This window comes from Elephas maximus, chromosome 8 (genome assembly GCF_024166365.1).
Source record: "Elephas maximus indicus isolate mEleMax1 chromosome 8, mEleMax1 primary haplotype, whole genome shotgun sequence".
NCBI classification, from domain to species: domain Eukaryota; kingdom Metazoa; phylum Chordata; class Mammalia; order Proboscidea; family Elephantidae; genus Elephas; species Elephas maximus.
Window position 1 is genome coordinate 91,585,732 of NC_064826.1, and position 13,875 is coordinate 91,599,606.

The 13,875-nt window shown below is 42.7% G+C and overlaps 1 protein-coding gene across 1 annotated transcript in view; it reads left to right on the forward strand.

The window, feature by feature from the left end:
- Nucleotides 1–1,054: 1,054 nt before the first annotated feature.
- ZNRF2 (zinc and ring finger 2) overlaps nt 1,055–13,875 on the forward strand; it is a 127,755-nt gene continuing 114,934 nt past the window's right edge. The window contains exon 1 of the mRNA XM_049894050.1: nt 1,055–1,614. Coding sequence (XP_049750007.1) covers nt 1,152–1,614 — 463 coding nt within the window. The 5' untranslated portion in view covers nt 1,055–1,151. The remainder of the gene's footprint in view (nt 1,615–13,875) is intronic.

Genomic DNA, 13,875 nt, shown 5'->3' on the forward strand with positions numbered 1-13,875 from the left:
TTACAACCACAGCCACAAAAAGGTGAACAGGACACACCGTCTTTTCTAGCGTCTGAAAGGCCACGTGCGGAAGGAGGGGCCGCCTTCTGGTTGGAGCCCCAAGGGGCTCTGTCCCTCCAATCAGCGTAGTCTCCGCGGTGGACCAGGGGGAGCGCCCCGGAGGAGCGGGGCGGGGCCGGCGACCTGTCCATCACCGAGTCCCCGGGTGGCAGCACCTACCACACCGCTGTACCTTGGCGAGGCGGAGCTGGGGCGGGAAGACCGCGGTCTGGGAAGGCGGGGAAAGGCCGGCGAGAGCCAATCTGCCGCGCTGCGCCAGGGGGTGAGGGCGGGGCACCGCGCGCGACCCAAACACACGGGCCCGGGCGCACTCCGGAGCCGCGCTTCTCCTCGCCTTCCGGTGCGAGAGCCGGTGAGCCTCCTCCCCTCCAGGCACCCCCACCTTCGTGGCCCTGACCCCCCGCCACCGCCACCGCCCCGGCCCCGCTTTCCCGAGGAAGGCGGCCTAGCCGGCGGCGCGCTACGGGCGCGAGGCGACGGTTGCCGGGAAGCACGCGCCGCCCTCCCTCTCGTTTTGCCCTCACGCGCCACCCGTTTTTCCTCTTTCTCCGTTAATAACAGCTGGCTGGGGGAGGAGGGAAGGTGGCCCCGGCGGAGTCTGGGCGGGCGCCTCCCACTCACCCGCGAGCCGCCGTGGGAGCAGGAGGATGGCGGCGGTAGCAGCAGCCGTCCGGGAGGAGGCGGTGCCGAGGCCCGGGGCGCAGACCGCGGCGGTGGCGGCAGTGAGCGGCAGTGGCCCGTCGTCGCGCACCAGAACCGAAACCAGTGGCAGCCGCACAGCCACCTGAGCTGTCCCCTCCCGCCGGAGTCAGAGCGGCGGCCGCCGCTCCCGGAGCCAGGACTCCTTCCTTTCCGCCTCTCCTCGTCTCCCGCGCCCTCTGTCAGGCCGCTGGTCTCGCCCGTCGCCTCCGAGAAGAAGGGGGCACCGGACGCCGACCGCCCCTCGGGGCGCCGGGCGGCGGCCCTGGACGTGTGGGGGCCTCTGTGCGCCGGCCGTGGCGCCTCGGCCCTGCCCTCTCAATCTTGCGCTCGCTCCCGACCTCCCGGCGCTCCGGGCGCTGCGCGCGGGCCCGGCCTGAGGCAGGGCGGACATGGGCGCCAAGCAGAGCGGCCCGGCCGCTGCTAACGGCCGCGCTCGGGCGTACTCGGGCTCGGATTTACCTTCCAGCAGTAGCGGAGGGACCAATGGGACTGCGGGCGGCGGCGGCGGCGGCGGGGCTCGGGCCCCGGCCGCTGGGAGGTTTCCGACTCAGGTGCCCAGCACGCAGCAGCCTAGCGCTTCGGGCGGCGCCGCGGCTGCCTCGGCGGCCCCGCGCAGCCGCTCCCTCGGCGGGACCGTGGGGACTGTGGCGTCGGGGGCCCGCGCCGCGCAGTCCTCCTTCAGCATCCCCAACAGCAGCAGCGGACCGTACGGCTCGCAGGACTCGGTGCACAGCAGCCCAGAGGACGGCGGCAGCGGCGGCGGCAGGGACCGGGCGGCGGGCGGGGGCCCCGGCGGGCCGCGCCTGGTGATCGGCTCCTTACCAGCTCACCTCTCGCCGCACATGTTTGGAGGTACGGCTCCTTGCCCGAGTGCCCGGCCTCCCCACCTCCCCACCTCCCCTGGGCCGCACGTGGGCCGCGGCCGCTGGGTATTTTTACCCTTCTCCTTTTCTCCTTCAGCGAGGACGCCCTGGCTTTGCTGTCCGGGCCGGGTCCGCGCTCGGTTACCCGCTCCTGGGGGGAAAGTCGCCGCTTAACCGTTGCGGCACCACTACCACCTAGAGACTTAATACCACCTTGTGTCCCTCACCTTTGTAGCGGCCCCCCTTTGGAGGAAGTTCCCCCCTCCCCCAATGAGGTGAATGGAATTTTGAAACAGAACAGCCTTGGGGTTGTGGCTTCTGGTGTAAGGAAGTCCGGCGAAGATCTGTTGTTTAGGTGTAGTCATATCTGGGGCTGGAGTGGTGAGCAGGTTTAAGCCAGAAGGCAGAGTTTTAAAGGAGTGTTCGAGTACGTTTTTGAAGAAGGAGGGGGTATCTCCTTTGGACTGAATTTTAATAGCTATAATCCTTGAGACTGTGTAAGTAGTCCTACCTACCACATACCTTCATTGGAGTGATGTGTTCAATTAGGGTATTTTTATCCCCTGTAAACTGCCTTTTCAGGTAGAAGTCAGCGTGAGTCCTGTTCGATTTGGACTGAGCACTTAGAAACTTGTGAACGGTTTCTTAAGGGGAGGAACAAAAATTATTCCTTACAACCCTGCCTGCAAGGTGCAGTAGGAAAAGCCACTTGTGAAAAATGGAAATTATTATTATCAAAGTGGTGTGCTTTTATGTAGATACGGGGAGAAGGGTGTACTTGGCCTGAGGAAAATGAAGTTACTGCTTTGTGTTTTATAGTGGTCTACTTTACTACAAAACGGCTAAATGAACCCCCCCCCCCCCATTACATGGAAAAGAAACAAGTCTGGTTAAGAGATGCTGACAATATAAGATAAGCATTCCTGTATCATTGACTAATGTATCTGATATATAAATTCACAAGTAAGTGTGGATGAACAGTGAAAAACTGCCCCCTCCATTTTTGTGCCGCATTAGTCATGTGTTTATAAACTTGTGAATTTTGAGTAGGGAGTTGGTATAGGGAGTGTTCGGTAATGTAGTTTATCTGTTGTGATGTTCTGTACTATCAGACTTTACATTAGCATAAATTCAGAATGGGAATGTCATGTTTAGTTTTTTCATCTTTTTAATACTGCTCTGCACATTCTGTGTAGAACTCTTGACTTTAATTAAATTTAATTACCTGCCTTTAATTACTTGAAGTCCTTTTTGTTGTGTAAGTGAAAATAGTGACATTTCCTAAAATTGTGCCATCTTTTAAAAATCTTTTGCTCTTGAGAAGAACCAGTGTTGGTACTCTGACCTGATTAAAACCAACACAGTTGAAGGGGCTGTAGTCACCCAATCAAGGAATAGGCAGTTTCCTGAGAATCGGAGGGTAATCCTAGAATTTAAGATAAACTGATTTTAAAAAATGTTTATCTTTTTAAAATGAAAATTTGTACTTAGCAGTTATGATTTTTAAAAGATCATTAATTAAAAGCTGGCTGAAGAAGTTTAGCTTCGTGACTATTCAGTTAAAAATGGGAAAAAGATTGTCAAAATAATAGTTTTTATTTCTTTAATATACTGATTGTTTTTTTAGAAGTTGTTGCTAATTCCATTTGACTAAGAGTCAGTATATCTATGGATTTGTTTTGTTAAATACATTCCATTCAGACCAGGGAACAAATAGTTGACACCCGTGCTGTTACTAAGTCATAGTGAATTAGCAAGTGAAAAAGATCTAGTTGCTTAGAGTTGGAGAGAGAGAGCATTTGTCTCTTTTCTTATCTGAGTTCCTAGAGTTGTGCTCTTGAGTACAGCTCTGTTAGTACTTTTGGGGTTAGGATGACTGGGGCCTAGTAGCAGGATAGTGACAACTAGTTGTATGAGGAACTTTTGGCAGCCATTTGCAGTGGGGTCTCCAGAGAAGTTGGGCCTATTGTATAGAATGAATTAACTTTTTTCTCCTTTGCATTTAGAATGGTATCAATTATGTACCATTCTTGGGAAATATGAGGAAATAGTCACTGAAATCATTTTCTGTGCTCTGTGGTTCAGATGAGGAGCCACAGTTGAGAAAGGCTGGGAGGAGATCAGAGAAATTACTTGTTCCTGTTACATTACGGGATCAGATCAAAGTGCCAGTACCTCAAATCCTTGTTGAGACAGGGAGATGGAACATACTTAAGTAAAAATCCATCTTTTTAGTGGCATTTGCCTTAGTGAGGTTTTTACTTTTATTTCGGCAGATGGGGTTACCAGGAAAACTTAATAGAAGCCTGTTGAGTCTTGTCATCCTGTGATTTAGGGAGCTAGATGATGAGTCTTATTATTTTAAGAATTGCACGTGATTATACTTCACACTGACTTAGTTTTTATTATGTGTTTCAATATTAGTGTATTTATTCAGTTCCAAATTGTATGAATATTTAGGCATATGAAGATATAATGAATTAACTCAGTCTGAAAATTGAGAAAAGGAATATTTCTGAATTAGTGGAAAGTTCTAGCTGCAATATAGTAAAACTTCAATTGCTGCTTGTGTTATTGTTTCCTAGTAAGAAAATGTGGTACTAATAAGGCTCAAAATTGCCATTCTCTTGTGGGCTGACATAATTTACAGGAAAGGAAAACCTAAGCAGTGTCACTTTTTTTTGTTACTGGTTCTGTCTTAATGAACTGCCAAATTGAATGAGGAGGTTTTCTTTGTTGCGTTTTGTGTTTTGCTCTCTTTTGTACATTTATCTTGACTGTGTACACTTACTCAGTTCTCTCCAGAGAACTAGAAGAGAGATGCCTAAACCAGGTGTTTCAGTTTACAGAATTTCCTAAAATTGAATTTTTGGACCTCAGAGTAAAGGTTGTAGAATGTCCTTGATTATAATCCATATTGGAGTTTTCAGGTGAAGTAGATCTTGTACAGTTTGTTATTCTTTTCGAACTGGTGAGCTACTGTTGATCATCACCTTTGTTTTAAACACAGGTCTTTAAGGGTACAGTCTAATATTTAAAAACCTTGGCAGTGCATAGGAATATGGAGGTATCTTAGAGAGGATTTATTTTATCTACATTTTTTCACTGTTAAGTTGCTAATATTCATAAAAACAATATGGGTGGTAAAATAGCCTTTGCTGATATATCAGGAGTGAAGAAGGTGAAATGGACTACAAAAATATACAAATAAATGGAGATTGTTTCTAGAGAAATTCACATGGACCTCTCTTGTAATGCATCCACGAGCTAGAGATGAAAACGTAAAATGAATTAATGTGGACAATTAACCAGTGGTACTGGATTGCTTTTGGCTGCATCCTAACTAGCTTGAGCTTGTTTGGGTGTGGTGTGCCCATGGAATATTTCGGTAGTCTGATTGTAATTTAAGTGCCTCCTGTTATTTATGAAACATGCTTCCTTATATTGAAGGAGTGTGGGTTTTCTCCTAAAACTGAATATGTTAAATAAAATGTGTATTTCTAGGTAGATTTATCTTCAAGACAAACATGGGTTTTTATGTTGTTAGATGATCATCGTTAATTAACCATTGTTGAGTTGTTCTCGGTCACCACTTCTTAAAAGGCTCAGGTGCCAAAATGCTTAAATTTGGGATATTATAATTAGTCTCTTGCCATTTCCCAACTGTTCTTTTATTCGTTTGAAGCCTTTTATAGGAAGTGGCAGAAGAGGAAGTTCTGCTTTTTCCTAAGAAAAATGCTGCTTTTAACCACCACCCTGAAACCCCCCCCCCCAAAAAAAAAAACTATAGGAAAATGCAGCATGTTGTATGCTTTTTTATGCTGAAGTGTGGTCTCTGTCATGGAAGTTCCTGCCTTTTTTTTTTTTTTTTTTTTTTAAAGTGTTCTTGACTCTAAGGTGGAGGGTAGGCTGAAGAGAGGGATGGTGTGGACTGCAAAGTGCATTGTTAGGTCTGAGAGCTGCCTGAACTAAGCACCGGGTACTTTGCTGCTTTGTTGGCTGCCCTAGTGCCTGCGGGAGTAAGTAAGAGCTCCGTTGTCTTCTAACAGATAGTGTCCCCAGCAAGTCCCCCCATCCCTCTCCAATTTTATTGCTTCTTCTGGTATCCAACAAATTGGTTCTTACTTGTTTTGTGGTTACTGGGAAACAGCAATGGCTTTATGGCTAGGAAACCCTGTGGCATAGTGGTTAAGTGCTACGGCTGCTAACCAAAAGGTCAGCAGTTTGAATCCCAGGCATTCCTCAGAAACTCTGTGGGGCAGTTCTGCGCTGTCCTGTGGAGTCACTACGAGTCGGAATTGACTTGACGGCAGTGGGTTTGGTTTTGATTTGGTTAGTGTCATACTGGAAACCCCGGTGGCATAGTGGTTAAGAGCTACAGCTGCTAACCAAAAGGTCTGCAGTTCAAATCTACCAGGCGCTCCTTGGAAACCATATGGGGCAGTTCTACTCTGTCCTGTAGGGTTGCTATGAGCCAGAATCGACTTGATGACAATGGGTTGGTTATTTTTGTTGGAGTATCTATACTAGACATTGGCTGTTTTTCTGTATTATTCATCTTGTGTTTGTAAGGAGAATTGCCGAATGTTACACTTATTACATATACTGGGCTCTCAGATAAGCAAATAAGTTCAAACACAGTATTTTGTTAGCTGCTCTTGAGTTGGCCCCCACTCATGGTGACGCATACTACCTAGTCCTGCACCACCATCTCCATGATTGAGGTCAGATCAGAATGTTGTGATAGCTTTCTGTAGCAAAACCAAACCCGTTGCCGTCGTGTCGATTCCGACTCATATAGCGAAATACTTCCTACGTTTTACTTCATTATGTGAATATTCATAAGTACGGTTTGTTTGACCCATTTGTCTTTTAATTTTGAGTGTTATTTGACTGGTGTTAATGGATTACATTTGTTCCATACTTCTTTAGAAATTAAGGAAAACATGGCAATTTGTGTGAACAAAAGTTCTGATTGTATTAGTTCTCTGTGTTGCTTCACAAACCAAAAAAGCCAAATCCATTGCCATCAAGTCAGTTCCGCCTCAGAGCAACCCAGTAGGACAGAGTAGAACTGCCTCATAGGGTCTCCGAGGCTGTAATCTTTACGGAAGCAGACTGCCACATTTTTCTCCTGCGGAGCAGCTGGTGAGTTCAAACTGTTGACCTTTCAGTTAGTAGTCGAGGTGCTTAACCACTGTGCCAGCAGCGCTCCTTTGTTGTTTGACAGATGACTAGAAATATAGCTGCTTAAAGCAATACACATTTATTATCTCACAGTTCCTCTGAGCCAGAAGTCTGGGCACAGCTTAGCTAGGTCTTCTGTACCAAGATGCTGGCCAGGACTGGTTTTTTTTATCTAGAGACTGGACTGGGGAAGGGTCTGCTTCCAAGCGCCCTCAGTTAATTGGCAGAATTCATTTCTTTTTGACTGTAGAATCGTGGAGAGAGTCTAGTAAGATCAGGCGGTGCTGCACTCTTGGGTACTTACGGACAAGTGTTCACATACAGCTCATCACTTTTGCCACATCCTATTGGTTAGAAGCAAGTTACAGGTTCTACCCACACTCAAAGAAGGGGAATTACACAAAGTTGTAAATACCAGAAGTCAGAGATCTTGGGTAGCCACTTTAAAGTGTATCTGCCACATTGACTTAGGCTTAGATTGACCGCTAAACTTGTAACTGTTTTGTTTTTAAGCTTGTTCTCTATTAAAGTCTTAGTAATTGCATATGGTAAGTGTTGATGTAGTAAACATGAATTGAGTCCCTTTTAGGGACTGGCCACTGTAGATGTAGATCTTTGTGCCCTTGCGAAGCTCTCAATTGTGCTTGAAAGGTGGACAAATACGATTGTTACACAGTGTAACAAGTGCTATAATAAAACTATTAACAAATGCTAGGTAAACAGTTGGGCAGTCAGTGCTTCACAGAGGATGATAGCAAGTAACGCTTGAACTGTACTTTGGAGGATTTGGAAGTTTTATGAAAGGAGGGCACTACACTCCAAAGAAGAATGCATAAAAATCTAGGATTGCGATAGGGCATACTGAAAATTTAAATATGTCTGGAATTTAGGTTACATGAAGGAGCGATGGGAACAAAAGGTAGAAAAATTGGTTTTGGCCAGCTGTTGAAGGGTTTTTATGGGGCTGTGAGTTTATTTGATCTAACAAAGTTTTTAAGCAGAGTTAGTCTCATGATCAGGCCGGGAGGCACCAGTTAAATCATAGTTTACGTAAATAGCAACCGTGTAGACTTGTGCAGCACTCAGCTTGTGAAGCCGTATGTAGAAGACCTGATTATGATTAAGTTGCCTTTTAAAAAGGGAGAGTGGTAGCAGGAAGGTAAGCTAGGATTTATTTAGAATGCTTTTGGTGGAAGATACCTAAATTGAACCCATGGTATTAATAGGGAGAGGAAAAGTTGAATTTGATTGAGATTTCTAAGGTGGAACTGCTGGAGTTGAGGACCTGGGTGCACAGTGGTGTTATTAACCAGTAATTAACGAGTATTAAAAATAGATAGGAAAGAAGAGGTTTTAGGAAATGTTAATGAGTTCTTCTAGGCCTGTTAAATTTGAGTGGCTTTAGGATTTCCATCTAGAAGTGTCCTTTAAGTTGTTGGATTATGAGTCTCTAATTTAGGTGTTTGGGTAATTTAGGTGTTGGCAAAGAATATTGAATATATATGGATTGTTGGGAAAATGAACAGATCAGTCTTAGAAGAAAGTCAACCAGAATCCTCCTTAGAAGTGGGATGGTGAGACGTAGACTCACTTAGTTGGACACATCATTAGGAAAGACCAGTCTCTAAAATAAGGACTTCATGGTTGGTACAGGGTCAGCTGAAACGAGGGAAACCCTCAGTGAGATGGATTGATGGAATAGCCACAACAGTGGACTTCAAACATACTAACAGTCGTGAAGATAGCCCAGGACTGGGCAATGTTTTGTTATATTGCACATAAGGTTGCCATGAATCAGAGCCAACTTGGTTGGCAGCTAACAACAACAATAATTCAGGACATTAAAAAAATTGTCAATTTACAGATTATAAGTGAAGCCAAAAAGTGGATAGGATTACTAAGGAATGGATAATGAAGTGAGGAGAAGCAAGCATGGGATCCTGGGAAGCAAGAATTTTAAGAGACAGGCAGAGGAGGAGGCCAGCAGTTAGAACTGAGCCACAAATGAAAAGTTGTTTTCCAGTAACATTTTTTATTACAAAAGTAATATATAGTCATTTGAGAAAAGTTAAAATACAGAGAAGCACATATTGCAAATCACTTGTAATATCACCACCAGAAGTAACCAGAATAAAACGTTGATGTATGGTTTCCCGTTTTTTCCATGCAGATACACATTTGTTTTACATTAAAAAATTGGGAACATTTGCTCTATATATTCCTCCCGATTTTAAACCTTTCTGTTTTTCTAATAAGATTTTTAAAGCTACACATTTTCCTCTAAGAACTGCTTTAACTGAATTCCACAATTTTTTTGTTTTTGTTTTTGTTAACATTCAGTTAAAAATATTTTTTAATTTCCCTTATTGTTTGACCTATAGGTTACACAATCCAGTGCTCTTTTCACTTCATCAGTTTCTTCCATCGCATTGTTTTTCTGTAAGTGATTTTTAATGACAGTCCCATATTACAAAGCTCGTTCAGTAAATACTTAAGGCGGACCTACTGTGCCAGGCACTGTTCTAGGGATACAGCAATAAAGAAACAAGACGCAAATCCCTGTGTGCATGGGCCTGATCATCTGCTTGGGGGAGACAGTAACAAACAAGTAAAAAATATAATGTGTCAGAGTATTGAATGTGATGGAGAAAAATAGAGTAGAAAGGCAGCTAGAGAGTGTGCAAGTGGAACCTTGTCCATGGTTGCTATTTTAAATGTAGTTTCAGGGATGACCTCACTGAAAAGGTGACATTCAAGCAAAAAGTAAGGAAACAGGCCATGAGGATCTTGTGGGGGTGGGACCAGGCAGAGGCAACAGTAACTGGAAAGGCCCTAAGTATGAATGGACCTGATATATTCTGGCAGGAGCTGGGCAGCCAGTGTAGCCACAGTGCAGAGAGTTGTAGAAGATTAGAACAGAGAGTAGTAGGGTAGGCTGAGAGTGGGGGCAGAATTATAAAATGCCTTGTAACCACTGGTCTGTTTTTTGGCTTATATTTTAGAGTGCTATGGGGAGGCGTTGGAGTGTGATCAGGGGATTAACATGACCTGACTTGAGTCTTTACAGGATTTCTCTGACTGCTCTGTTGAGAGTAGCTTCTAGGGGACAAAGGTAAAGAGAGAAGGCAAAACCCGGCAAAAGGTAATCAGTGCGGGCCAGGGTGTTTGCATTGGAGGAGGTGAGAAGTGACCAGATTCTGCGTGTGCGGTGTTTTGAAGATAGAGCCAGCTCGATTCAGTGTGGAAGTGTGAGAGAAAAGTAGTCATCAAAGATGTATTTAATTATTCCCTATTGTTGAGCATTTGCGTGGCTTGTTTGTAGTTTGGTACTGTTATGCATACTGTTGCTGTCAGCGTCTCTCCAGTTATTTCTTAGGAATTTATCATAGACATGAAATTGTTAGAAGCCAATATATGCATTTGTTTAGGGCATTTGATATTTATTGCCAAATTGTCCTTTAGAAAGGACAGCTCCTTCTAAAAAAAAAAAAATTCTAGCAGGGTATAATTTTTAGGACTACTTAAAGCATTGGAAACTCAGTGAGTTTCCCTGAAAACTCAAGTGAGGTCTTTGATACTTATAAGTGCATATTGATAGGTTCATTTTGAGTAATACCACATGTCAGAGTCAGTATTTTAGTCAATGCTTTTCTTTCTTAACAGTAAAGAAATTTCATGTATCAGGAAAGAGTAAGTACATGTAATTCTGACCATTTCATATATCCTAATTTTTGCTTGAATTGTGGTTAGTCTGTGATAGTTCATTAATTTATACCTGAATACATGTGAGCTGAAGGAAAAAAAGAATAAAGAAAACGTATATACCTAATGGGTTATTACATGTAGTTTGTTCCAAAGCCAGCTCTTGGTTTGAACAATAAATTCTATTATGTTTATTCTTGATTTCTATTTCATTAGCCTTGCTTTATTTCTTTATCCTTTTTTAAAGTTAATTTTATTCTTTCTCCTATCTTAGTTCATTTATTTTGTTTTAATGATAAAAGTATTTAAGGCCATGATTACTCCTCAGTACATATAGCCACTTCTAATAGCTTTGGATACTTAGCATTCTCATTGTTATTAAGTACTTTTTTTCTTTTTAAGTCAACTCTGTTGAGGAATAATTTTGTTAGCTGCATTTTTTTCCCCCTCTTACCTGGGAGTTACTTTAAAGTGTGTTCTATGTGAAATATAGACGTGTGTAGTAGAAGACTTAGTTTTGACCATTAGAATTTTACCATCAGTTTCTAAGAGATTTTCTAGAAATTAAAATGCTGATATTTTTAGCATAAAACTTGCAGAAATACGTATTAGAAATAGTTCAGTAAATATAAATGAAGTTTTGTTTCTGGAATTCTTAATTGTATATGGTATTTAAACATTTGGATATGCATGAATGTTATCATGTTCATGTTAATCTTGTGTAACATTAGCTCCCATCTATAGGTGCTTTACAGTTCACAAAATATGTTAACATACGCTGTCTACTTGTAACACTTTGCAAAAGGCCAAGGACCTGATTTCCCCATTTTATAAATGAGAAAATGGAGAATCAGGCTGTTAAGAAATTTGGCTTTTAAGTGGTGTAACTCATATTTAAACCAGAACTTCTGACTCTGAACCAATCCAATGCTTTTTTTTTAACCCCATGTTTATTAGCTTACTGTTGAATGTGATACCAAATTAACACCAACTTATTGGCTTAAAACCATACAAATTTATTATCTTTAAGGCCAGAAGTCTGAAATGGGTCACACTGGGCCAAAATCAAGGTGTTGGTGTGGCCACGTTCTTTCCGAATGCTTTAGGAGAGAACTAATTTCCTTTCCTTTTCCAACTTCTAGAGGCCGCTCTCATTCTTTGACTCATGGCCCTTTCTTTCATCTTCAAAGCCAGTGAGACATGGGCTGCGTCTTTCTCATCCTGCCATTTCTATGGTTTTGATTCTTCTGCCTCTGTCTTCCACATTTTAAGGACCTTTGTGATTACATTGGGCCTACCTGGAAAATCCAGAATAATCTCCCTATTTTATAATAAGATCTGCTGATTAGCAACCTCAGTTTCATCTGCAGCCAGGGATTAGGACATAGACATTTTTGGGGGGCCACTGTTCTGTCCACCATTCTGTAATAACTCTTGAATATGCTTATTTTGCAAGGGAAATGCAGTTTTTTTTTTTTTTAATCTATTTTTCTCCTCTTAACCCACCAGCCACTCTGTGGGAGAGAGATGTGGCAGCCTGTTCAAGTAAAGATTACAGCCTTGGAAACCCTGTGGGGTAGTTCTATTCTGTCCCACAGGGTCCCTATGAGTAGGAATTAACTCTGTGGCAATGGGTTTTGGTTTATTTTCATTCTTTGATTTCCGTTACCATGCATTAGTTTTGCCTCTTCTTGAACATCATTTGAATGGGACCATACAGCATGTACTTTTTCATGTCTAGGGTTTGGGGTAGTTAGAAATGAGAGTCATTGAAAAGGTTAAGGACATTCTTTCTTGCCACTCCTATTTTCCCTGCCCTGTCCCCATCACACCACTCCCTGCTCAATCCGTAGCTTGTAACACTGCTGTAATGTGTGGACACTAAAACTGAGAGTACTCAGTGTTTAGCTAATGACTGATACACTGGAAGTCTTGAGTATGTAGATACCACTAATAAAAGATAAGCTTAACTAAAAATTAACACTATTTATCTCTGCTTTGTCCATTCTTTAATTTTAAATTATCTAATTGACAAAGTTTTGGAACGATACTAAATATTTCAGATAGGCTTCATTATAACAAAGGGTAGAATACAGTGGCTGGTTTATTTGCAGATTATAAATCCTGGAGGAAAAAGAACAAAGTTCAGGGAACTTTATTTTTAGGATGAGTATTTCCCAAGTTTGGGAGAGGAATGTCAAAGGAATGTAGAGAAGTGGCTGAATAAAGAGTCGAGTTAGGAGTTTATTACGTTTTTGTTTTAGTAAAAATGTTTATAAAAATTAAGTAGAATATGGCTAAACAGACATATAGTTTCCTTTCTATCATGTGTTTCTTCTTTTGTTTTCGTATATGAGCTCAGGAAATATAAATGACTCAGAAATTATGTCAGTGTGTGCAATTTAACACAATCTAAAATAACAGCTGGGACTAGAAGAAATTGCAGCCCTTCTGCGGGAGGAACCAGAAAAGGGACTTTATGGTATGGCTATTGTGATGAGACAGACTGTACTGAATCTTGAGTATGGAACCATAGTCACCAAAGGTGAGAGCAGAAGAGAAGTGTCTGCTCGTATTCTTTTATAGCCTCCATATCAAGCTCTTTGGACTAAGGAAGGTGGCTTGGATGGCAGAACCTCAATCTGGGGATTCCTTTACTATCTATGAGGAGGGAAGAGTCTTGTTTTTGTTTTTTAAGCTAGGAAAGGAGCTTGACTCAAATCCCTAAAAGCATTCTGGGGCATAGTTAGCTGCATTTACTTTTGATATATAAAGTATTTTTGGAAGAGGCACTGGGTATGGTGAGAACAGTTCTACTGTGACTAGCTTCATGACCTTCAGTGTTCGTTTCCTTGGGCTTCAGCTTCCAAGATAGGCTATAGAATAATGAGGCTTTTTTATTCTACTTTTTCTGCCTTGTCTCTGTCTTGAATATACTAGTGCAGGCAAAGTTATATTGCAACAAACTCCAAGAAGGGTAACTAAATTTGTTGTATAAGAACAAATGACCAGGTCAGCAGCCTAGAGAAGTGTCCTCGTGTGCACTAAAGGGAGTCGTAAGAATACTTGCAGATACTGCTGCTAGTTCAGAGAGTTTCACTTTTCTCAGAGGACTGGTGAACTCTTTTTTGTCAGCCTCACTTCTCGGTGTTCTGAAGGCAACCTTTATCTGTCTGCAGGTCAGAAGCTCTAGAGGCATTTGAAAAATCTGACAAGCTTGCTCCATAGAAAGTTGAGATCTGTTGGGGATGAAATTGTCTACTGCCCCATTGACATTACTCTTGCTTTTGCTAACGTTTCTTTAATTATCATAGTCTGTGTATCTGTTTTATCTTTTGTTGCTTTACTTATTCAAAAAATA